The 26,360-nt window shown below is 40.8% G+C and overlaps 1 protein-coding gene across 5 annotated transcripts; it reads right to left on the reverse strand.

The window, feature by feature from the left end:
- Nucleotides 1–398: 398 nt before the first annotated feature.
- On the reverse strand, nt 399–25,611 carry FOXG1 (forkhead box G1). 5 transcript variants are annotated; one of them, XR_014781055.1, is made up of 3 exons: nt 25,340–25,611; nt 23,841–24,134; nt 399–670 (listed from the first exon to the last, which is right to left on the reverse strand). XR_014781055.1 is itself a non-coding variant. In XM_084792376.1 (3 exons), the coding sequence occupies exon 3, from the start codon at nt 22,712–22,714 to the stop codon at nt 21,275–21,277; it is 1,440 nt and encodes a 479-aa protein (XP_084648502.1). In that variant the 5' UTR covers nt 22,715–22,889; nt 23,841–24,134; nt 25,340–25,446; the 3' UTR covers nt 20,351–21,274. The 5 variants fall into 5 exon arrangements, 1 of the variants encoding a protein (XP_084648502.1); XR_014781056.1 differs by lacking the exons at nt 23,841–24,134; nt 25,340–25,611 and adding exons at nt 16,636–16,732; nt 17,182–18,492; XR_014781057.1 differs by lacking the exons at nt 23,841–24,134; nt 25,340–25,611 and adding exons at nt 16,636–16,732; nt 17,043–17,170.
- Between the last annotated feature and the right edge of the window lie 749 nt (nt 25,612–26,360).

Genomic DNA, 26,360 nt, shown 5'->3' on the forward strand with positions numbered 1-26,360 from the left:
TGGAATAAAACTCTACAAACCCCTCCTATGAGAGGAGTTCTTTCATACTGTACTAAGCTCTATGCCAAGCAAAAACTGTTGCTCTAGACATAATAGTAGCCCAGAAATATATAAGCTTGCATGCAACCTAAGGAAAAAGGTAGGGCTCCCCATGAGCAGGCAAAAGAGCCATGTCTCCAGGTGTGTGTGTGCTACAAGATCAAACCCCATCACATCACCTTTGTTCTCTTTTCCAATTAGGTAAATGTCAAGAGAAGAATTGACCCACACACAAAATCTGTATTCTCAGGAGGCAGATATTCAAGGATAAGATGAATTAGTTCCACGCAGCTCTACAAACTTGGGTGATTCAGCCAAGCCTCAAATGATTCACTGAGACCAAAGCAATTTTACTCATTTATTATTATTTTATTTTTATTTATGGAACTAGAAGATAGAATGATGACCAAGAATTTGGGTATGTAGTCATTCTGAGACTGGATGATACTGAAGAGGATTTTTTTTTTCTGAAGAATGATGAAGCAATTTTCTCCAGGGATATATCGTGAGTACAGTAAGTGTTGCTCTCTACTTGGAAATTTCTGCTTGGTGTCAGCACACTGGTAGTTAAACACTCTCTGATGTGAACTGGATGATCATGCCAGCCTTCCGTGTACCAAGGAGTAAAGCTCTGAAAATAATAGCATAAGAAGAACAAGAAATAGATGATCAGTACAGAAAAGGCAAAGGTTTTTAATAAAAACAAAATTACACAGACAAAAGTTATTTTAAAGTAAATTAATACTGTATTTGAAACATTTTAATTTCTCATGATACTTTGTTGTTACATTATGCTTAACAAATAAGAAACCTTAGCCCCCTAAATCTGATGACTAAATCCCTTTAATTTATTTATCATCAGACCTAAGGGTGTGAGTTTTGTTATGTTTATTGCACACAAGGAATTACCAATATTTTTTTTAGAGTTTCATTTATTTTTAAATGTTTAATGGTTTTTTCTTATTTCTTATTAACTAATTCATTCATCAATTATATGAATGAAACTGTATTTGTTAAACAAAATGTAGCAAAGTACCCTGAAAAATAATGAGAGAATTTTTATTGGGGAAATGTGTAGAGGTGCTAAAAATTCAACTATTCAACTGTCAATAATAAAGCAACAACAAACCAAACTCATCAACTTGCAAATGGTGTCATGTGAATTATTTTTCAGTTTATCATCATTACAAACAAACTAAACCACATTAATAGAGAGAAATCTGAAGAAATTTTAAAAGAAAAAATATATATTTCGAAAGATAAAAGCTTACAAAATATCTTAAGTGAAAGGCAATTACTATCTGGTAGAAAGAATGGATGAGTAAAAGTCGATGAATTCAAAATTTACTTATATGCCCACTATTATTAACAGACTGGGATACCTACCAGTGCAAACAATACATATTTGGGCAATAACTTTTGATTAGTGGGGTTTTTTTTGAACATCAAAACTTAGTACTATGAGTATTAAAAAAGTAAATAATAAACTATTAATAGTTTCCTAGAGCTCATAAACAATAAACTTCAAGGCATAATCTCAAGCTTGACTATAAAAGAAGTGTTCATCTTAGAAAGCATCTTATTAGCCCTATATAGTCAAATTATGAAGTGATTTGATCTCTAAGTCCTAAGACTTTATTGTAATGGGATTCTATTTTAGCTACTTAATGGTAATCATGAATATGATCTTTTAAAACCATAAGAGGAAACTGAGGTACCTACCAAACCTACTGTCTTGCTTTAAAGTTACTAGAAATGCTGTACTTGTAGATCATTATTTCAGTGGAGTATTTGGTTTGTTTTGTCTATAACAATTATATGGACTAATGCATGAAGATGAAAACTCAACTTTTTTTTTCATTTTTTAATATGCAAAAAAAATAGCTTGGGTGCCAGAAGTTACCTGTCTTACAGGTCGCACCTGTACTGCCTCTATGCATCTGTGGAGCACAGTATCAGCCAACTGCTAATCAAGGATCACTTCCTTTCAAAGTGACTGATGAGCTACTCTTACAGCAATTTACCAAAATAACTTTTAGAAAAGGTGATTCAAAGAGTTACAGACACATCTCACCAGTCCTGAAAGTTCGATGTTTGAAAGTTCATGTTTTATCAATATATGAGTTGATATTTTATTTTAGAAGTAAAATATATTGGCCATGTTTTCATTTTGATTACAGCAATGATAAGAACCAGAATTGACTTTTAAAACTTTTAATGAGCCCTGGCCATGTGGAAAAGATACAGATTAGGTAGATGCAACGAGGTATGATTAAAGAGAACCTTTCAGAAAGAGGATAGTGTCTGACAAAAATACTTGGAAGATAAGATTCCTAAAGAAGAAAAGATAAGACAAATATTTTGTGACAAACTTGTTTAATTTTCCACTTTGGTTTTCTTATATTCTTAATAGTACACTGAAGTTTCATGCATGAATATTGTTTGTGGGATACTTGATGCAAATCAACCAAACAATTGAGTATTTCAACAGCCAGACACAGAAAGCAGAACATGTGTTGAAACATCATATTGCATTTTTGGTGTACATTTCTTTGTTGATTTATGTAATGTAGCTAATAATATGCTACCTACCCTTGTTTTAAACAAACAAATGAACTTTTTAAAAAGCTTTCATAAGTTGCTAAGCAACTCCCAAGACACATTTTATTAATTTAATAAATAGCAATCAGATGACAAACCTTTAAAGATGATTTCTACCTCTGCTTTTATAAAAGGTAGAATATCCAAGCAGATATTCTCCTACTTTCTCCCATCTAAGGCCTTGGGGCAAATCAAAGATGTTGCCTTCTTATATTTTCTTATTATACAAAATAGTATTTTTAACTGAAAATATTACTATAATAAAAGGTAGATCTAAGTATTCCTGCTGTAGATGACTAAAGTATTCTCAGACCTGAAGATCATTTAACCTCGGTTCTGCAAATAAGTTGGATAGGAAAATTTGAGGTTGTAGGGGACAAAACGATGAATTGTGGGGTGATTAGTAGCATCCCACAACTCTACCTACTTCATGGCCATGATGCACTGCCCCCTGTAGTTGCTATAATTAACATTTTCTGTAGATAAAACCTTGATATCCTGAGAGGGTGGATATAGTAGGAGAGCAAACTCATTCATAGTTGAATATCACTTCAAGTGAATTTGGATATAAATACTAAATGTAAAATACTTCTTGACCACAGCTAGTGATAGCAATATCTGAAGGTTTATCCCCACTTGTCAATAGCTACCGTCTCCATCACCACTGCTAATGAAGATTAAGTGGGTAAGTAATAATGATTGGTAGTGCAGCTTTCCATGTATTCAAGGCTCATGCTTGAATTTATCATTTCAGTGTAATGTCCTCTCTATACAAACTGGAGTAAAAGGCTCGGGGCGTTATTGTAGTGATAATTGTTTGCTTTCAATATCATTTCACCAAAATCTCTTCTTATTCCTCTTAAATCTTCTCTGCATTCGGTATTTAGCTAGAATAATTTATAAGTAAGTATAAAGGGGCTGAAGAGATGGCCCGGAAGTTAAGAGCAAATGCTGCTCTTCCACAGAACCCTCTTCAGTTCTCAGCACCCATGTTGTAGCTGGCTCACAGCTGCCTGTAATCCAATGCCTTATGCCTTCGGCTTGCTCAGGTACCTGCATTTGCCTGCACAAACCCAGGTATACACAGTTTTAGTTTTTTTTCTTTTTTTGTAAAAATGTATCAATGATAATGACTTTGTAAGGTTTCCTACGCTTTCATTAGGTATTTTTCATATCCTCCACTTAATACCACCTTTATCCCTCACACAGAACAGCTTATATGCTCCCAGTCATGGCATGTGACTTATGAAGGACAAATTCATATTCTCCATGAAAGTTTTCCTAATTAATCCTTCTCTTACTTATAGTATTATATTTCTGTTAAAAAGAATGGCATGACTACAAATTAATGTGAGGCAATCATTTTCTGACTGTCTTCAATATGCCAGACACTGAACATTGCTTAGTAGCTATTTCTATCAATTTACATTTCATTATTTATGCTCAACTAGATTGTAAGTTCCCAGAGGATAGGAACAGGTTTTATCTGTATCCCTCTGGCACCTTTTAATAATGATGCTAATAAATATGCTTTACATTTGATTAGCAATTATAGCCTTTCAAATTAGTTCCATGCTTATTATCTCATTGGTTATATAATTCACTATTTTACAATCAATGAGAGTGGGACATAAAATGCTGTAGGGAATAGTACATGGATTACAGGACTTGTGCTCAGTAAAATATGTATTCAATATACACAGACTGACCAAATTTAGTCTTACAAATTTCCAAACCTAAAACTGTTTGCCTGATTATGAAAAAAGTGTTTATGATATTGAAAAGTGAAAGTTATTGTAAAAATATAAGTTATTGTTGAATGGTGCAGAAGACACAACAAAAAGTGAATTAGATTAAAAAGTGTTCAGTTATAACAAAGCAGCAGGAGACTGTAAGAAATCTTGTAGTTCCTACAAGAGACTAACTTCATATTGTAAGGTCTTCACCCCTTATTAAAGAAGTAAAATTGTTTTTCGAAGACAGCAAAATGTAAAGGAAACGGCTAAGACTAACTTCAACATCCTAAAAAAAAATCACAGCATTTTACCTCATGTATATGAATAAGACCGAGAACAATATTTCCAACATGCTTACCCCCCCCCCAGGGCCATAGCTACATAAAAAACACTAATGTAAAACATATGTGTTTATCTGCCTTTCAGCCGAGTAGAAGAAGAAGAAAAAAACAAAAACAACAAAAAACAAAACAAACAAAAAACACCACCCTATGCCAGGGTCAGCTGATCTGAGGGCCTCCCGCCTAAGGAAGCAATCCTTTATGCATGCAGCCTCCTACCATTTACTGTGATAGCTAAGTGCAGACTCTGGTTTAGGCCCCTAAAGAAGAGGTCCAAACCTCAGTTGCTAGTGTGAGTGTGTGCCAGTGGTATAGGAAGGGGCAAGGGAAAAGGTGTGAAAAGCCAGAATGATTTCTTTTTTCATTTGGGCCTTTTCTTTCAGCCTTTGCACTCGCGTAAAAAGTGAAGGCATTTAAGAAAAAACGAAAATAAAGAGATCTGAAGAGGAAAACTTAAGACATCACTAGCCGGGAGGAAGGTGCCACGGGTTCCCGAACCATCCTTCAGCCACGTGACTGGAGTGAGAGTAGAGCCGGGAGCGAGCAAGCCCCAGGCTCCGGGAAGGCGCTGGCTAAGTGAGGGCCTGCAGAAGGGGTGCGGCGGCACCAAAGCCGGGAAAAGAAGGCCAAGGTCTCCTGGTCTCAGGCTATGCCCGCCAGGCCTTCTCTGGACCGACTCCTCCAGGCTTTCCAGCGGCTCCTCTGTGCAGAGCCCCCAGCGCGCAGCCAAAGCCTCTCCCGGCGCAGCCTCGCTTGCGAACAGCATCCGAGCTCGGGGAGTTGGGGACTGGAGGTTGGTGGGCAGGGCTGCAAGGGTACCCAGACCGCCCAGCGCGCCTACCGGCTTGGGAGCCACGACGGCTGCCGCGAGCCAACAGCAGAGTCGGGGCCCCGGCCGTGGAACTCTCGCCCTCCTACACCAAGAGCGGTAGAACTGCGCGGGCTCGAGCCGTGCCACGCTTGGAAATCTAAACCGGGAAGAATAAGATTGCTTCCAAGGTTTTGTTTATCCAGAGTGAAAAGGGAGAAACCCAAGTCTGTTGGCATCTTCCCTCATGCCACCCTACCCTCCCCCAGTTGTTCTGAAAAGCGTGCCTAGCGCAGGAGGGGGATGAGGAGAGTGCCACTTTTCCTCTTCGCAACCCTCTCCCACCGGCGGCGAGTCTCCACACACCTTTCACTAGCCTAGCATAGGAGTTTGCACAAAGTCCGCCAGAGAGATCGCAAGGAGCCCCCTATACTAAGCACCATTAGATGGCCGGTTTAGCAAAAATGGAATCAGAAATCTCGCTAGTCTCAGTATAGTTAAAATTCAGCGCCTTTACTATCCCTGATTGATGGTCAAGGCATTGCTACCACATTGTTTATAAGCTCTGGTAGGTCTAAAGCAAGCAGAGATTCCAGACAAAGTTGGGACTCCTTACTCTCTGTCTCCGAGCTATAGAACCTTTATCATTTCCAAAGGCCTAACGGGCCAGAGGAAAGCTAAATCAGGGGCCTGACAGTAGGCCTTTGCTCTCCCACCGGGAAGTGGACGGCAGTCAGGGATCAGAGGATGAACTTAGTTCCCTAACTGGTTATTGACAAAGGGAGGAGGGAGGAGGAGGGAAATGCAAAGGAAAGACAGGAGGGGAAAATGTGTTCATTTACACATTTCCTGTGCAGAACAAAAAAGTCCCACCATCAGCAAAAGAAGTCTTTTCCTCCAAAATAGCAGCCAAAGAGGGAGAATTAGAATATGCATAAAATTTCTTCATTTTCGTTTGCACAGAGCATGATTTCCGGCGCATTCGTATGTAAGCTGTGCTATTAATCCCAATGCCTAAACAGATTTTCACTTAGCATTTCTCCAAAACTCACCTAAAGAAAATTACTGTGTTCCCACGACCCTATTTTAGAGCTACCCTTTTCCTAGTCTGTCTGCCAATGAAAATTTCGTTGATGGGGTTATGAGTTGATTTTTTTCCCCTGGCCATCCTTTTCTCTTTTAACTGCATTGCTCCACCGAACCCCATTTCACTTAAAGCTAGCTGCCGGCTGTGGCTGTGAAGCCAGGCTCCCTGGCAACAGCCTAGTGGAAAGCGTGTTTTAGAAATGTACATAAAAGACAATAAACATGCAAGGATGGATAAATGTTTTCGTATCTTCTTGTGTCATGAAAATCTTTCCTCTTCTACTCTAGTGAGTAGTAACTAAGCTGTTTGCATATAGACAACCCTGAGGATCAGTGTGTCTTCAAGAGTGAAGCAGAACTGCACGACCTTACTCAACGCAATGCTGTTCTTCACAATTATGCAGCCTATGAACCCACTCCCTACAGCATAACCGAAATGTTTTATTTTGCCACTAGTACAACAGATCTGTTTGCATCTTCCTTGAAATTTTCTTTGTTGGGAAAAACTGTTAGCATCATTTGAAACAATTCATTTCTTCTTATTTGGGCTTACTTCTGCTTGTGAAAATGTATGTTTCTTTTATTTAATAGAGTGTGAATAATGGATGGAATTTGTACATCTTGGCTTACTGCTAAAAGAGAATCTTCATTCCAGGAAATTCAACCCTAATTCCTCACTCCTCCATTTCCCAATATGGAAAGAAAAAAATCTATATTTGCTCACAATATAAAGAGGCATCTGCAATGATTTCCTTCAGTATCTGCAGAGTCCTAGTAAATCTCAATTACTGGTACTTAAAAAGAAATGCTAGTATTTATTTGACTTTTAGTTTTCATAGAGTCAGCAATACATGATACATTTGGTTTGGCATATATGTTGTACATGAATAAGGATTTAAATATGTGGTTTCTGTTGGCTAAAGATTTGTTCAGATATTGAGCTATAGAAGCTTATTAATTTAATTAAATAGGTTTGTAAACTTTACAAACACAAGAATTTCTGCCTAGCTGTTAACACTGAAATAACTGCTTTCAGTTTTTATTTACATCAAATATCATCATTACAGAACCAGTAAATGTAGTTTCTCTCAGTCATGCATGTCTGTGTTGGTTCAGAAGTTCTCAGTCATATAAAACAAAATACAAGGTATGAGAAAATAGTTCCTCCAAAGCCATATTTAGGGAGTGATTGTAACAGAATTGAGAGCCATGTTTTCTCATGAATCTGACTTCAATTTTCTTACTGAAACAAGTGATAGTTTATTTCTTAAACAATTCAAACAAGAATCATGGTTGCAGAATATCTTCCTGAAAACATTATTTGGGTTGTAATTAAATTGAATATGAGATGTTCTTGCTTTATTTTAAGTTGCAGAAGTATATTTACAGAAGAATTGGGGTGAGTATAGTGGGAGGTCTTAAGCTCGAAGCATGGAGAAGTTCTGGAGAGCCACGGAAGTGTAGATCTGCTAGCATCCACAGCTACCTTCCTTGCACTGCAGACTTATAAAGGTGGATGTGAACTGAGCAATGCTTCTGTGAATTTATTCTCCAAAATGAACACTTCTCTTTCTTTGCTTATATTTAATGAAACAATGTTCTCACAAACTGGAAGTGTTTTCATTAAGATAAAAACACTAAAAAGAAATTTAAAAGGATGCTCAGCTTCCTTCCCATAAAAAGCAAACACCACAGCAAACTGAAGCAATGGAAGTTGTGCCTTTCCCCTCCCTTGCTTCCTTCTATTAATGTTTCCCTTGTGGGTTATGGGTACACTTGGGTTGGAAGGAAATATCATGAAGAAAAAAACCAAAAAACCAAAAAACAACAACCAAAAAAAAAAAAACTTTCCAGAGCACAAACTGGCTACTGATATTTATGTCCAGGTTTGTACCTTTTCAAGAGTCTGGGTTCTGCTTTCTTGTACATGACTAGGGCCACATTCATATAGTTAAGGTTACCATTTCCTTATCCAACTCATCCTGTTGCTCAGATCTCTCTTCGAGTGACCATAGGTGCTGAACTGACAAGGAATGTCTACCTTAGTCTCTGTCCTCCTCTCCCATAGCTGCCCTTCCTCTCCTAACCAGCTTCCCTATCTTTATCACAATAGGAGGCATTTAGACACCACCTGCTTCAGGGCTAATATCTGCCTGACGAATGCCAAGTCTAACTTCATACCTTTTAATTCTTTATTTCATTTCATTTCGCTTTTTGTTGGGGGTGAAAGTGAGGCTAGGTATTCAAGAGACAAGGAGAATATTGGGCTGAAATCATGTTAGAGTCCTACAAGGAGATACCTACTGACAGATTCTTCCCACCTAGGCCCAGGACCTAGACACCATTTGCTCACCTAGCATGCAAGAATGTACTTCATAGAAGCATCTCTTGTACCTGAAGAGTTGGGGTTTGATTTCTTAGCTAGACTACCACCAGTGAAGTCTACCACCACTAAATCTACTGTCCTAGTTTCACTGTCTTTTTACATCAGGTTGCTTGTTTCTAAGGAAATAAAAATAATTCATTTCGGGGTCAGGATAGACACTGATACTTATGTCTTGGTTTATACACTGGATCCATGATCTCCAAATTGACTGGAAGCTTTAAACTCTAACGTTATTAACTTCCTTAGCTTTGTGAACATACTTTTTAAGTATGGTGACAAGAAGTAATCTAGACAGACCGTACCCCAGCCCTCTACCCTTCACATGTAGACAGTAGAACCCTTCACATGTCTACCTCTGCTCCAGTTTCCTTCTGGAGATGATTGCTTTAAGAATAACATCTTCAGGGAGACATGCCCATAACCATGATAGGGCATGAATACAGAAGTCCTCAATGGCATTTACAAGGGACTACTAGAGTAGACAAATGGAATCTTTCTTCAAAAACTTGAGTTTAACTAGACAGGAGTCATTCAATTAACCAGCAAAATATAAAACTGAAGTAAGGCACAACTTCAGACATACTGAAGGCTGAAATGGGTTGTATTTTCCTCCTCTTGGCCTATTATTTTAAGGTAGCTTCTGCTACTGTTATTTACATTATTATTATTAATAGTTTAGTATTATTGTTGTAGTTTTGTTACTTTTGCTGTTGTTACTGTTGTTGTTGTTGTTGTTGTTGTTGTTGTTGTTGTTGTAGCTATTATACTATTCACCAGGAGTTTAGGAAGATTAGTAGGATTAATTAGTTTATTGGTAATTTAAAGCTGAAAACTAGTAATTAAGCAAAAAAGAAAACTATAAATGATCAGGGATGATTCATGCCGATGCAGGATTTCGAAGGAAGATCATCTAAATTTTGGACACTAAAATTTCCTTCTGAGAAATAACTCGGACTTGGGAATCAGGAATATCATAACTGATATGTTATAGTCACCCAGTCATCTGTGGTCTGTTTGCTAGACTTTAAAAAATGAGCAAAGAAAAATGATCCACATGTCATCAGCTTTTTCACACAGATTCTATATGCTCAGGACCATCCTAGCAAAAAGCATCTTTCCCCTCCAAATCAGCCTTTTTCATCTCTTTGCTCTTCTTATGAGTCTCTCTGAAAACGAAGGCTCATATACAACAAGAAACAAGAAGACAACCTCAACCCTGTCAGACAAACTCTACATAGTATAAACTTAGCAATCTATTCTCCCTACTATTCTTTCCAATATAATTAATGTTTTGATAGTATAGTTATTTAACCACATATAGACACATTAAAAACAAATGCACCCTCTAGCTCTGGTGTTGGTACATCTAAAACAAAAATGGATACATTCACTCAGTGGCTCCCAAAATTCTTCAATCAGTCAAGCACACAGAGAAGATAACTATATTCCAAAAATTGTCAATTTTTGTTAAATTTTATTTAAAAACAGAGGATACTCTAAATTGATAGTCTGGTGCAGAAATATACTAAATACCAGACAAAATCACCAAACCACTGTTTATCTTTTGAATAATGGAAGCAGAATTTCATTATTTTTATTTGATCTAGGTGAGGCTAAATTGATACATTTGTACAAAAACTAGCTACTATAATAACAAAAGTAAAGCATCTTGGTTAAGATTTGCTTACTTTGTCAAATACCTCAGCTCTGTTTTGGGTTCATTAGTTTATACAGTTGCTATGAGTAATAAGTAAACATATGTGCCATAGATGGTCAGAAACACAGACGTTCAGATATGTGGCTAAAACATAGGGGGTACATGAACAAATCTGAGTTTTCATAATTTTGTCTTCTTACTACACACCTAACATTTTTTCCAATTGATTAAATTGTTAAGAACTGATAAATACACAGTATGCTATGACAAGCTTGCTATCTTCAATAAAGAAATAAATTCTATTGAATCCAATGCAAATATCAAATTCATTTCCCAACAATGTTAAAGAGCAGACAACCTAGATATGTGGAACTCAAATTCATTTGCAAACCTGATGGGGATGCTGTTTGTTATTGAATATATCTAAGGTACTGGTAAGGGAAAGAAAAATCTTATACATTTCTCTTTTCTGCTAACTTTTTTTAGAAGGAATGTGTCAAGAAATGTGCTTTTCATACATATTTTGAAGCTTACCTTTTTACTTTTCATATTTAATATTTGAAACCATGAAAGAAGACCAAAGTGTGAACAAGTGAGCTTATGAAAGAGATTTTAAGTGCATATTTTCAAAAATGTAAGAGAAACAAAACTTTTTCTGACACAGTGTAATTCTTGAGAAGCCCCAAACTTAGAGGTTGTTTTAGATGGGGCCCATTAGGAATCCTTTGTATTACTTTCCTTCAAGTGTAGATGTGAGATTGACACTCCTGGGTAACGTGCAGATATTAAATATTAGCTAATCATCCAACAAAAAAGCCCCCACAGGATTACAGACTCAGTTTTAGTATGGGAGTAAACTACTGTCTCAGTCGTTTTGATATAAGCAATTGAAAAAATAGTTCCTACAGTATCAATCACCAAGGTTGTGCAAAATATTGGGCACAAGTTCTTCCTCAGAATTCCTGATGTGTCCTTATTCTCCCCCTGGATCTCCTTCCTTTTGTCTTGCTTTTTCAGTTAGAAAGTACTGTGATTCTCAAATGGGTTTTTGTTTGGCTCTGGTTGATATTAAAGAAGATCACACACGGTTGAAAAATATTGTTATTTTTCTTTAATGGGGAAAATTGGACTCCCGCGTGTCAGATCTGTGGATTTCCGAAAGGCAGTGGGAATGGTACTGACATCACTTTGCACTTTAACAATCCGATTTGGTCAGAGTACAAGTTGTTTGTTTAACCCGACAACTTGGTGCACCCCATCGCACACTTTGCACACTCATTAAAACGATTATTCACGACCTGTCGAGTGTTTTCGGGTTCATTCACAGGAAAGGCTTGCATCCAGAGAGCAATTCAAGTCAACACTGTCCACTACACCACGCACGTGAGGATGAGCTGGTACATGCGTGAAAGAGGCAGGGAGGGGTTTGTGAGTAAGTAACTTGGCTGGTAAGTCCTGCTCAACACTGGATGCTTAGGAATCTCAACCTCCTTAGTGTGCTTAGAGCACTTGCCTCCACAACAGCCACTTCACTGTGCTACCTTCAAAGGCTTGACAAGGGAAAGAAAAATTAAGCAAGTGAAACAAATAAAGGTAACCTTTCCTGCTCTCTTCCTGTCATATTTCTGCAGAACTTTAGATCCCAGGATGCCCCACCTTCTGCTTGCAGCCCCTTATTCTCACCATGGACAACTACTGAGGAAAAACTAATTCTCTTTCCATCTCCCAAGGTTCCTTTGATCTAAAAAAAAAAAAAATCATTTGGAACAAATACATTTTCTGTTTATCTTACATTCACTAGGAGGAAGCAAGGGTATACAGCAAATGAATAAGAAAAACATAGAATTCCTGGTGATTTTGGTAGTTGTTCTCCCAACTGAAAGTGGAAGGACTGGTTCTCCACACTAAGGAATGTACTGCAGATTAAATATTAAATAGCCTTCAAAAAGCTAGGCCACTTTTGGTTTTGTTTTTCAAATTTCAAGTAACTTTTCAATGTTTTGCAATGTCAATAGAAGATCATAAACACGATGTTTTGCAATGTCAATAGAAGATCATAAATGCGGCGTGTTTCAACCCTACCCCTGCCTTGTACATATAATGAACACACTGAGTGACTCAGAGTTTTCTATTTTCTGTTGAAGTGAATCCTGGTACATACTACCCGTGTGGTGCATTACTGTAAAATGTATGGCTATCTTCAAAAGATGTAATAGCATGTGCACACTAGTAAATAATATATGTACATGTATTTACTATATCACACTTTGTAATGCTTTTATTTCTGTATAAGGACCTCTGGCATAATTAAGAGTTAGCAGTTGTTTTAAAACAAATGTCCGATATCTATATTGAAATGATTCATCCTTTATTTTTTCATAAAAAGCACTACTAAAACCTCATGGCCAGCTTATTTTTGTAAAGCTAACCCAGCCAAGCCAATTTAAAATGATGTTTTATTTGCCAGTTTCATTCTATTAAACATAAGATCACCAAATCAGTTTTTCTGTTATTGAAACACATCAATACAACGTGTGAAGGGGGAAACGGAAGCTTTCAAACAGCATGAGGTTTTAAGCAGAAGCAGGCTCCTAATTACTAAAAAACAAATATGAATAATTTTGTAAACTGGTCACACTCCCAGAATCCACTATGAGGTATACTTAAAATGCATGAGTTATGTGCACTGTGTGTTTCGCTTCCTCCTTCATTAAAAGCAATGTGTGATAATAATAAAGAAGGAGGCACTGAAATATGGAAGCAAATAGCTGAAACCTCTGCATAAATAAACACAAATCAATGTAGTAATACATAACACTATTGATGCAGAAATGATCGATTTTAGTCTTCTAACCTGCAATCAGAGTTTGCCATGTGTAATTAGAAGTTTTTTTTTTTTTTCAGGAAAGAAAAAGATAAATAAAGAAACAAGTAATACTTGCTGTCAATTCTATCCGACTCTACTTAATTTTTCCCCGACTATTTTTGATTAGGTAGGCAGAGTGCTCTTTTTTTTTCTAAGAAAGCTTTGCCAACCTTTAAAGTCACATCATTAATTATAGAAATTATCAAAGTATTAAATAATAAAATTACCACCTTACTCTTGCTCCAAATTCTTCAACTTTCATCCCAGTCTCTAATTATTCATTCAGCATATTTAATAGCACAAACACAATAGTACTTTCAAAGTTTTCTCAGCTACTGTAGTACCATCGGATTTAAAGATTCTTTAGCTACTTGTTATGTAGTAAATGTGAAAGGTACTGATCTCTCCGTATGCGTGAAAGCCCTCCCTCCTGAACTTACATAAGCTTTATCGATGGGGGAAAAAAAACGGAGGGGAAGCCTGCATGATTTCAAGAGTATTTCCTACTATCAATGTAAAGTGAAAAATATGTGAGACTCAACAAAACAGCCATGCTTTAGATTTCTAAAATGCACACCTAAAGCAATGTTGCTAGCTTTCCTACAGCTCATTTTTCTTGTATGAGGAATTATTAAGAGGCCAGAGTGGGTAATTCCTTTCAGATTTGGCATCTGGGTAGTAATGGGAATTGTTTTCATATTTTTTTCATCTAGAGAAATATTCATTCACATTCATGCTTGAGTCTAGGTTTCTTAAGCACAAATTCGAAAAAGAATGTCCAACTTATAATGTCAAACAACTTTGAAAAATGATTTTTCGTCCATACGTTCATTGAACATAAGCATTGAGTCTGATTATTTTTATCATAGCGCACAATGCGGAATTTTTCCTTGACTCCTGCCATACCCACCTAGGGCCAAGAATTCAGGGACAAACAGACCCAAAAAGGAAAATATCATCAGTTATTGTTTAGGGCTAATTTAACAGATAATTTAACTTCAAACAACAATGATTGGGTCATTAAATTTCAGAGGCATGAGAAAATGAAAGAACCAACCAAGAGGCAATTCTCTCTAACCCCATTACAGTTTTCAGTCTTCCTGTTCAATCAAAGAAATTAAAACAAACAAACAAAATCTGCCTACGCAGGATTTTGCTCCTTAGAGCAAACAAAGAGTGAAGTAGTAACAGCGAAGAGAAGAAACGAAGGGGGCTATTTCAACCCCGGGATGCTAACAATATAGGCCAACTCAACCCTAACCCTTCATATCCAAAACATGTGTAGTTATTGCTCTTTCATACCCACCCGAAGTCGCAAATCTAGCCAAGAGCTGTGTGCACTTTCCTCGCCCCCTCCCGCCCCCGCAATGCCAAAGACACTTAAATGTTGTAGGCCACAGTCCCGGGAAAGGTGTGGGGCATTCCATCTCTCCTCACAGCGTCACGTACAGAAATCGGAACTATTTGTTGTTATCTTAGGTAACTTGTCGGATCGCAAGCCTCTGGCATTTCTGCTTATTTTAAGTTTTTTGCTAAAGGCCCGGTAAGCAGCGGTGTGGAGGCTTCACAACTAAGCATGACTATTATAAGAGGGAGGTGGGTAGTGCAGGTGGAAGCACCCCCTACGCATTTTTCATTTTTTCTTTCCAATTCTTCCAAAAGGAAGATAATTCCTAGCGAATCTCGTGCTTTGGCGATAACCTGCTCCCCGCTTTTGTCTTCCCCACCCCTCAACTCCAGACTGCTCCTAGCGTTCAGGAAATGTCCTACCCTGTCGACAAACTCTTTCTGAAACACCAGAAGCGTGGGCGATAAAGCCGAAAGAGACAGCAATGATAAAGGACTATTGGAAAATCAGATTTACCAACTACCAGGTGAGTGCTAGGATCTGAAACTGCGCCCCTCAAACAAAGACTAACAACGTCCTCGGAGAAGTGAAGAAAGGGGCGCACAAGGCCTCAGCTCTGGAAGCCAGTATCCCAAGCGGCCCGCGGCTGTGTCCTGGGCTAGAGCGCCCTCGCGTTGCTGCTCTCCGGCAGCGCGGCTCCCAGAGCCAGAAGGTAGGCAGCGGCGCCCTGAGAGCAGGCCTATACCGGCTGCCCTTGCCTCGCAGTGGCCACAACCAGCTCTAGAGTCTGGGTCCACGCTCTGCTGTCCCTAACCCTAGACTACAAAGCCTCTCTATGTGGAGTCCAGTCCGGGCGCCATCACCAAAGGCCGACGGAGCCCCGAGGCGCAGGGCAGGCCAACCCAACACTGCAGCCCGGCCTCTGGGGAGCTTGTAGAGGAGCCAGCCAGAGTCTGGCGCTCTCGCAGGCACCCTGGGACAGCTAGACTCTGGAGCATACCGCGCGGGCTCCTAAGTGTGCATTAAAAATCAATTATTTTCCTGAGATTTCCAAAGCCGGGAACCGAGTTATTCCCAGCAGGGACACAGTCAAGCACAGAACGGTGCTCATTTCCCTATTTTTTTTTTCCAGAAGACCAAGAAGTTTCTTTCCCTTAAGGGGCTCTAAACTCCATCTGCACCAGATTCGCTTAGTCCTTTAGAGACCCTGGCTTGACCCAGGCAAAATAGCTGGCCAGAGAGGGCCACACCGGGGTAAGGCTGGCAATGCCACTGTGAAAGTAGGAGGACAGCAGCATTTTACACACACACACACACACACACAGAGAGAGAGAGAGAGAGAGAGAGAGAGAGAGAGAGAGAGAGAGAGAGAGAGAGAGAGAGAGAGAGAGAGAGAGAGATTCTTGGTGAGGATAGATAATATCGGCTTTGAACATTACATTTCTTTATCTGAAGCAGCCATGAAATTCAGAAATTCTCATTAAAGGAATTATCTTACATGTCTTGACTTACTACAGTTTCCCATTGCCTTATCCATATAAATATGTCTTCTTTTCTAAATCCTCCTTACTTAGACATTCACCACGATTTCTTCCCACGTGGACAAATCATGCATCCTTTCACCCATGGTTATGGGAATCCACTAGCTAGGAACAATCTCCAAAGAACATTTAAGCCTACAAGAGTCTGAATCTAAGGGTTCACCCATAGAAGTCCGCGGAGCACACTAACCTCCCACCACGTGCGGAGCGGAGAACTTTCACTTACCGATCTCTGATCTCCGGGGGGCGAGAGTGTTCACGGTTCTCAAGTCTTCCGCACAAGCAGCCTTCCAACTACATCCAGCAGAACCTTGGATTGGGGGCTGGGGTGGGGGCACCAAATCGGGAGGGAGGGAAACAAAACATAACACTACGTCATATATTCGCAGCCTAGAGACCCTGGGCCTACATTGCCAGGACAAGGTCCTCAATAACTGACCACTGGAGTGAGGAAAATGATCAATTTAGGAGTTGAAAACTAAAGGATAGCTTATTTTTAACTTTCGGTGGTTCGGGGAAAGAGTTCCCGGAGGAATAGGAAGGCAGGACAAATGGGGTGAGAGAAAAGGGGGAAATTGGAAGCAAAAGAAAATCGAAAATAGATCTTCCAGTTAACTGGGCGATTGCTAATACCTTTTAATTCTTGCAGGTAGAAAGAATTCAGCCATACTTTTGTGAAAGCGAATCTAAAGGATCCCCATTCCTTTTGTAACTGGCCTTGAGTAGAAGCATACATAACGAGGGGGGAATTTACAATTCAGTGTTCACCTACCCTGTTTCTCGGAAGGGCTGCGGCAGATTTTCGTTTGGAGATTCTCATCTGTGTGGAAGGAGCTGGAGTGGTGCTGGGAGCAGGTTATCTGCTGAAGTAGGAATGCACAGGAACCCCGCCCTCTAGGCACAGTCACACAACCTCAGCAGCCCCGGCTCAGCCAGCACTAAAACCTCTAAGATCTTCACCTTCACCCTTTGTTAAGCCTGTCTTCGACAGGCTTTAAACCTTAAAAACAACCAGCCACATGAGCTACTCAAAAAATTAATTTCTCAAAATTAAAATTATATCAATGCATGCAAATTCCTCAATGAGAAAGAAAATACATGTTGTAAAAATCATGTTTTATATTGACTTCCGATACTGATTTACCCATCTATTGGGGTGAAATATGTACTAACTTGAATACATATAATAATCATTATACTTCGAGACTAATTTTCCCCCTTTCTGCCCTTGCTGTGTGTTTCCAGTCATAGAAGTCACTGGAAAACAACTTTGACTATAAGGACATTTGCACTGACCAATCAATAAATCAAGTTGGTTTCCCTTTTTCTTTTCTTTTTCTTTTTCTTTTCTTTCTTTCTTTTTTTTTTTAACTAGGGAAAAATCCATTGGAAAACTCCCTTGCTGTTGCATTTTACACCACGTCTTTGTGTTTCTTTATTAACAACTCTCAATGATGTTAATTCAAGTAAAATATTAATCTATAATATTTCAATTTGGAGTTTAAAAATTTAAATTGTGATCACTTTCTTTTCCATTTTTTTAAAGGGCAGACTCTATTTCATTTTAAACAATTATAAGTTTGAAGGAAAATAATCTTCAAAAAGTTAGAAGTGTTTGTCTGGAAAGAAAAAAGTGTAACCAGCTAAACTTGGTAACGATACATAGTAAAAAACATTGTAACAAGTCTGAAGCAAAATTAAATGTATCAATGCCATACCAGATTGTCATTTTTTTTTAAAAGAGGATATTCTGAGGGAAGGTAGCCAGATCAAGATAAGTGAAATAAAAAATGTTCACACACTGAGCTTCAGAAAGTTCTTTTTTCTTTTTTTACCAAATTCTCTTTCTACATATATTCTTTCTCAGGTCTAGGAAGCCTAATAAAAAAAGCTTCCAATCACATTCACTACATATGTAAATTAGACATGTGCTAAAGCACACTTGTACTCCAGTATCTAGTTCCATAAATACAAGTCAACTTCACTATGGACTTGAAAGTATGAAAAAGTTGACATTAAAATTATATTTCTCTATCTTCTAAAGAAACATCTTATAAAACCACAAATAAGTATAGATAGTTCATTTACTCTGGCCCAAGGAAAAATACTCATAAAAGAAATATATATATATATATATATATATATATATATATATATATATATATATATATATATATGCTTTACTATATGAATTCAGCTTTCTTTTCAACTGTTTATAGGCAATACTGTATTTCCTCTTTGGTAGAACATACTCATTCCATAAATAAAACCCATAGCAGAAACCAGCAATAAATCATCCTCTCTTTCTTTTTTCTCCCCAGCTTAAACATAGGCCTTTCTTCAGGCTAGTTTACCTCTCAACTGCGCAATGAAGACTTCCCTTGCCTAATCCTACACTTGCCTTCTTCCTCTCTCCACAGGGCACTTTGTGGTACTTTTAAGAACTATTAGATTTTAGGAAACTTAAAAGGTAAGTGTAAGGTAAACCTATTAAGAAAATGAAACCTTGCCTTTCTAAGAGAGAGAATCAAAATAATCACCCGAGTGAGTCTATTTTTGCCTGTCCCCCCCTTTTTTACATTTTCTTCCAGTTTTTTAAATTTTCCTTAGAGAATGAGCCCGCTCTCTCTTCTCTTTTTCCTCCTTCCCCTCCCCCCTTCTGTCTTCTTCATCTCCCCAACTCAGAATCCAGCCATCCACATTTCCCAACATCAGCTTTTCTGAATTTAAAATCAATTTTAGCCAACCCATGTCCTTACTAGGTTCGCTCCCCCTTCCCTGAGCAACTCTCTAAGTGTTTGCTGATAACATCTTAGGGACAGATTATTTTTCACTGGTCCCATTGTAAGAAGTGGCCAGCTTATTGCATTACTGCAGAACACATTTCAGACTATACAAATGTAACAAATGAACAACTTGTCTTCCACAGAATCACCACAGGATCCAATTAATTACTAAACCTTTAACTCAGGTTTTCTAATTATTTTCTGGAATCATGGCACATGGGCTCTAGAATACAATTCGAAAAGTTTTTCATATTGTTTCATATGTATGCATATATAAACATTTCATATATATGCATATTGCAAGGAAAACAAAAATAATTTGGTATAAGCAAAAGAAACACATCTGTAAATTAAACTATACAAATATACTGAAAGAGAATCAAACAAATACTTCTATGTTGTAAAAGTGAATGAGGGAGATGGGGTATTTTACTTTGAATCACTAGGATTTTAAGTTGAATTTAGTTAAAGATTTAAATATCAACATTTGTCTGTGAGTCATTACAACAGGTGATTATTTCAGCAAGCTCTATATTCCAATTCAGCACATCTTTATTAGAATTCTTTCACCGTGGGTAAACAGCCACAAAAATAAATGCTGACTTAGAAATATAAATACAAATAGTTAAACAAAAGTGCTTGCAGCATTCATAGCGCAAATTGTACCTGAACTGAAGGGATATATATATGTATATATATGTATACATACATATGTATATGTATCTTGTTCATTATTAATTTCTAACTATACACATATATTTATTTATTATTTGCCAAGTTCTAGAAACAAATACCTGACACAATATATATATATATAAAGGGTCTTCTATCAACTAAGTTTAAAATAAGCACAGAATAAACAGCTATGCACATAAAATTGAGTATCTTTGTCTGCTGTATATCTACAAAAACAAAGATATCAACTGAAAATCCAATGTTTTATTTAAAAGTAGTATTTATTAAGTAGCCTGCTCTTGGTAAAATTTATTCACAAAGGGGGAAATACTATTCTCAGTTTTAGAGTCTCATTTCAAATTAAAGGAGCAGTTGAAACTCCAGCTTGGCTGAAAAAGCCCTTCAAATTCCTTATAAATCGAATAGTATTTTGCAAATTAGCTCTACTTAATAAAAGAGACAAAAATATCAAGATATATATGAATTTAGCCTATTTTTATTTCTGTGTGTTCATAGTAAACATTTTTGTAAGTGACAAACACGGGCATATGACCACAGTATCACAATCAAGAAATTTTAAGACAACATTAACAATCACTCAAATTGATGCGGCATTTGCGCAACACAGGTTACATATTTGCAAGGTTTACCTATAAGTACAATAGGTATTAACATTTCACTACATTTAGAAAAAATAAAAGTGACCTGTTAGTGACCACATACATCGAAATATACACAACACAAACTGAAGGCAATCCTTAATTTTGTCCCCTTCCGATTCAATTGAATGGGCAGTGTTGCCAACTAAACAACTTTCCTTTTTCGGTTTTTTTTTCCCTTGTTTTAATACTTAGTATACCAAGTGCATTTGCTAGAATCCAATCTTTGGTCTAAAAGTAAACAAAAAGAAAAGACAGTTCTTTAAAAAAAAAAAAAGGACAAAACAATAAATGGCCAATATAATTTCTTGGGCACCTTTACTACAAATTCTTAAATACAAATTACAGTTTAACATTTTAAAACTCTCTTCATAATTTAGGTTGTTCTCAAGGCCTGCATCCACCAGATAGCTCCATGATAACTTATAATACTGCACACATGGAAATCTGGCAGGCTTCTGAGATAGACTTGTCAGGTTTGAATGAAATGGCAAAGCAGTCACTATTTAGATACACATTCTACTATAATTTTGACGTCCAAACCTTATATTCTACAATGTATTCTCCCACATTGCACCTCGCTGACACTCCACACCTTGTTAGAATAGTAAACAACCCTAAAGACTGAACAAACGTACAGAAATAGGGGGAGGGCTTAATAAAAAATACCTGGACTTATTTTTTAATTATCATTTACAATGCAAATGTGTGTAAAACGTTCACTTACAGTCTGGTCCCCGGGATGTTAATGTATTAAAGGGTTGGAAGAAGACCCCTGATTTTGATGTGTGAAATAATCAGACAGTCCCCCGGACAGTCCTGTCGTAAAACTTGGCAAAGAGGGTCTTAAAGACTCACAGGGCAGGGTCGAGGGGGCCTGCGGCGACGTAGAAGAGGACGCGGCCCTGGCGCTCATGGACGTGCTGGTCTGCGAAGTCATTGACGGATGCGGGACGTGGGGGAAAAAGTAACTGGTCTGGCCCGCGAGCAGGTTGACGGAGCAGGGGTTGAGGGAGTAGGTCCCAGAGCAGGGCACCGACAGGCCGCAGGGCACTGAGGCGGCGAGCGCGGCGGCCGTGAGGTGGTGTGTCGCGTAGGGGATTTCCCCGTTGACCAGCCGGTCCACGCTCAGCCCGTTGGCGGTGGAGAAGGAGTGGTTGTTGCCCAGCGAGTTTTGAGTCAACACGGAGCTGTAGGGCATAGGGTGGCTGGGGTAGGCCGAAGTGGTGCCGTTGTAACTCAAAGTGCTGCTGGCGCGGGGGTGGTGAAGGGACAGGAAGGGCGACATGGGCCAGTAGAGGGAGCCGGCGCGGTCCATGAAGGTGAGGCCCGTGGAGGTGAGGCGCGCCCCGCGCTTGAAGGCCAGCTTGGCCCGAGATGTTGTGGAGCGGCGCCGCAGCTTGCCGGTTGTGCCTCCTATGAACACGTCGTCGCTCGACGGGTCCAGCATCCAGTAGTTGCCCTTGCCCGGGTCGTCATAGTGGCGCGGTACCTTCACGAAGCACTTGTTGAGGGACAGGTTGTGGCGGATGGAGTTCTGCCAGCCCTGCTTATTCTCGCGGTAGTAGGGGAAGTTCTTCATGATGAACTCGTAGATGCCGTTGAGCGTCAGGCGCTTCTCCGGGCTTTGCCTGATGGCCATCATGATGAGTGCGTTGTAGCTGAACGGCGGCTTCTCGTACTTGCCGTTCTTCTTGTCGCCCTCCTTGCCCCCCTCCCCGTCCTTGCCGCCCTCGCCCGCCCCCTTCTTCTCCTCCCCCCCGGCGCCCGCGCCCTTCTCTTTCTCGTCCGGCCCGACGGCCGCTAGCTCAGCCGGCCCGCCTCCAGGCTCGCCTTTGGCTCCCAGTGCATCGGCCTTGGCCCCGTCCAGGCCAGCAGGCGCCGGGAGCAGTAGCTGCTGTGGGCCCTTGTCGTCGTCGGCTGCGGGGGCGCCGCGAGCCTGGGGGGGCTGCGGGGCCGGGGGCGGCTGCTGCTGCTGCTGGGGCGGCGGCGGCGGCTGGGGCGCGGGCGGCGGCGGGTGGTGGTGGTGGTGGTGATGATGGTGATGCTGGGGGTGGTGGCTGTTGTGGTGGCCGTGGCTCGCGTGGTGGTTGTCGTTCTGGACGGCCTCGGGGACCAGGCTGTTGATGCTGAATGAGGACTTGGGAATCATTTTCACCTCTTTCCTATCTCCCATGTCCAGCATCACCCAGGCGTCAGGGGGCGGCGGCGGCGGCAGCGGCGGCGGCGGCGTGGGAGCCGGGCAGCGGCTCGGCGGGCGACCCGAGGGTTCGGAGTGGGTTGCGGGGGGTGCGGGCGGCGGCGGCGGCAGCAGCACTGAGCGCTCCGGCAGCAGCGCAGTTGGACCGCAGGCTCCGGCGCTGGCAAGGCATGTAGCAAAAGCTGCAATCACCCCTCAAAAATTAGAGGAGAGAGAGAGAGAGAGAGAGAGAGAGAGAGAGAGAGAGAGAGAGAGAGAGAGAGAGAGAGAGAGAGAGAGAGAGAGAGAGAGAGAGAGAGAGAGAGAGAGAGAGAGAGAAGAGAGAGAGAGAGAGAGAGAGGCAGAAGCAACCCGCCGCCCGGGGTGCAGCGCCCCGCTCCGTTCCGCGCCCGGCCTCCCCCTCCCCCGCTGCCTCCTCCTCCTCGCGCCGCAGCAGTCACAGCAGCAGCAGCGGCAGCCCGAAGGGGGGGAGAGCCGGGCGACGGGCGGGCGCGTCCCGGAGCGGCCGCGGCGAGGCTAGGAGACAGCGATCGAGGCGGCTATAGCCACAATTAATTTTCCGAGCTACAGGCGCACACTAGGGCTGTAAAAAAATTTTTGGTTTAACCTTTCCTACGGCTGAACCAATCAGAACCGCCGGCGTGCGGGAGCGTCTGGCTGGCCGTCGACCAATCGGTATCCCAGGACCCGCCCATCCCCGCCCCGCCCCGGACCCGCCCCCAGCTCACAGCCCCCACTCCGGGTGGCGGGGCCCAGGCCTGGAGCCGCAGGGATCGGCGGGAGCTTGCCCACCCGGCCAGGATTAGCGTGGGGCGTGCGCCCCGGGCCTCGGTCGCTCGTCTATGGCCTCCTCCCTGTATGGGATTATTTTCCTTTGCGCGTCAATATTTATCCTTATTGATTAAAGTTTGTATCCAATTTTGTCTCTAAGAGCTGGGGGAGCGGCGGAGGGGCAAGCTGTGAGGGTGCGGGAGAGGGCGTGAACCCTAGAGACTCTGCGGCCCAGGAAGCGCCCTCTGAGCCTGTGTGCTAGTAGCTTGGGAAAGCCGGGCAAGGGGCTGCAGGCCCTGGGAGATGGGGAGGGAGAGGCCGCGGCCAGTCCGGTACTTACTAGTTCCTGCGGCCCCGGACGAGCTTGACTGCGACGGGGTGCTGAGGGCTGTATGCAGGGGTGGCTGAGCGGTGGGTGCCTGTGGTGGTCTTCTGGGCGGAAAGCTGCCGTGGGCGAACACCGTACCAAAAAGTCCCGAAATAAAGCAGGTAACACGTGCGCTCTCCGAATGTCTCTCTTCACGCCTAGACTCGCGCACAGGTGCGGGTGACCCGGTGGCGTTTTCTTGTCAGCACTCCACCTCCTTTTCAGCTTCTAGGCAGTACTGGAAGCCTGTAGCCGCGATCGATCACCCTGGAAATATTTTCATTTTGCTTGACATTGAAGAAAATATGAGTGGGCGTCTACTTCCGTTTTTAAAAATCCTATGTTTTCTCCTTTTTCCCATTTCACAAAATACTTTCTCTCTTTAAAACCTCAATCTTGAAACATCACTATGTCGAAATCAGCTCTTGCCCTTCCTGGATATTGCTGGAGCCTGGGCAACGTGGATTTGACAGTTCCACCTTCTGGGTTTGGGGGATGGTTTGGTGGGGAGGTTGAAATGAATGGATAGTTTGTGATTCAAGGCCATTAAAAGGATCGCGGCTAGGGCCAGCACCAAGGCCCATCGTTCCCAATTCCCGGGGACTGGAATTTATTTAGTGCGTAGCACACAGAATCGTTTCAGCCCTCACCCGCGTGAAGCACGCCACGTTGTAAAGAGGATGTAGCCAGGGAGGAGAGGGAGGTGGAGACACATAGGTCACGAGTACCTTTCCCCTCCTCTTTAAGGTAAAATACTCCAGCCATAAAAGCATTCTTCACTTTGATGAGCTCTTAGCTAAATGATCTGGCAGACTTGATTAAAAAAAAAAATGGAGGGAGGTAAAGGGCCTTAAAAACTAGCAGAAAAAATGCAATACACGAATACTCTATTGAATAATACTCTACGAATAATATTCGACTGTCCCACCCTCGACTTTGAACTGGGTAGCAGGAAGAGGAGAGGGAAGGAGAGAGAAACTTTGGAGAGAATAATACACAATTATAAGTAACTAGTGAATTTTAATATATCTATTAGGAATGTTGTAAGGGATCTTTGAGTAACTGTCCCCAAATATCCTACTACTAATTGGATCTATTTCTACATATCCTCTCACTTTAAAAGCTATGCATGAAGAAAAATTCCAGGGTTCTAGCCATTGGCGTTGCAAGCCACATCAACGTCAAAGGTGGATTCTAAGCTTGGAGTTTGTCATGAGCTTGGCAAGGTGATGGGCTATGCTAACCCAGCTAGACAGATCTGTGAGCCTGAGTTGTCCTGTTTGCTCCCCCTCCCCCCCCCACACACACTCTTCTCTTCCTCAGGCCCATTCTCTACCGCGGTTTCTCAATACGCTTGCTTTCCGTCCTCCCCACCTCTTCCTTCTTCTTAGCCCACCCTTTCTCCCTCCCTCCTTTCCTCTCCCTTCCGCTCCTCCACCTACTCCTCCCCAGCCCCCAGCCCCCCTTCTCACCACTGCTTATAATGGCTCACGGGGCTCCCTCTGAGGTGGACGGCCCGGTACGTTTTCGTAGTCGGTCTAGCGTGAAATGATTCGGTGTAACCGGATTCTTGGGAAAGGACAGGTTACGTAAACATTTACTGATGTGGAGTAACTATACTATTTGTACTCTGATATGCAGGAAGGAAAGTGTTGATTAACACAGAAGAAAAAAAAGCGAAATTAGCTGATTGCATGCTCATAAGTGCAAGCTGTCATTGAACTGCTTTTAAAATAGACACAGCTGGGTGTTTGTGTTGAAAAATTTCTTGTGTTTTTGCTAATACTGAAATAAGCATGATTTTGTATACCAAACATTTTCAGATCATTAAAATTTGTAATCTGTGCTGGTTTTAAACACAAAGAAAAGAAACAGAATCATTTCGATGTAAAATTTGCTGATATTATATTAACTCAATCAGGTCTGTACAAATTGTGCATTGTGTCTCCTAAAATCTGTTTGATCAATTTAATACACAAAGTGCCAAACGTGGGTATTGTTTGTTAACATTGGACATTTTATTCAAATCTGAGCTCAGCAGTGAACTGGAGGGGTGTTCCTTGAATACAACCAGCTCTGACTGGTGAATTTTTTAGTGTTTTGAGATGCTTCTTAGGTTAAAGCTAAGTGTGTGTTGTTTTGTTACTCTGTAGAAAAAATTAGCAGGCGAAGTAAGTTTTTTTCTTCTGTTTACTTTCAAAAAGCAAAAGCTGGGGGTTGTAAAGTGAGAGCTGCAATAGTCTGATTTTATATGTCAGGGCTTATAGTGGCCTGAAAAATGTTTTGCATGCAAATTAAGAATGTGCTGTGTTATTTTAAGGTTGCATGGATGCAAGTCTCTCAAAACAGTATGTTTTATAGTAAAATATAGTATATAGTTTGCTATAAGATTAAAACTAGTTTTCTGATGCAAAGGGTATTTCCAATTTCCAAAAAAGCAAGTTTGAATCCCATTAAATAATTTTAATTGCTCTTTATGATGAGGATGGGACA

The sequence above is a fragment of the Acomys minous genome, assembly GCF_964271855.1.
Source record: "Acomys minous genome assembly, chromosome: 8".
In the NCBI taxonomy this organism is placed as follows: Eukaryota; Metazoa; Chordata; class Mammalia; order Rodentia; family Muridae; genus Acomys; species Acomys minous.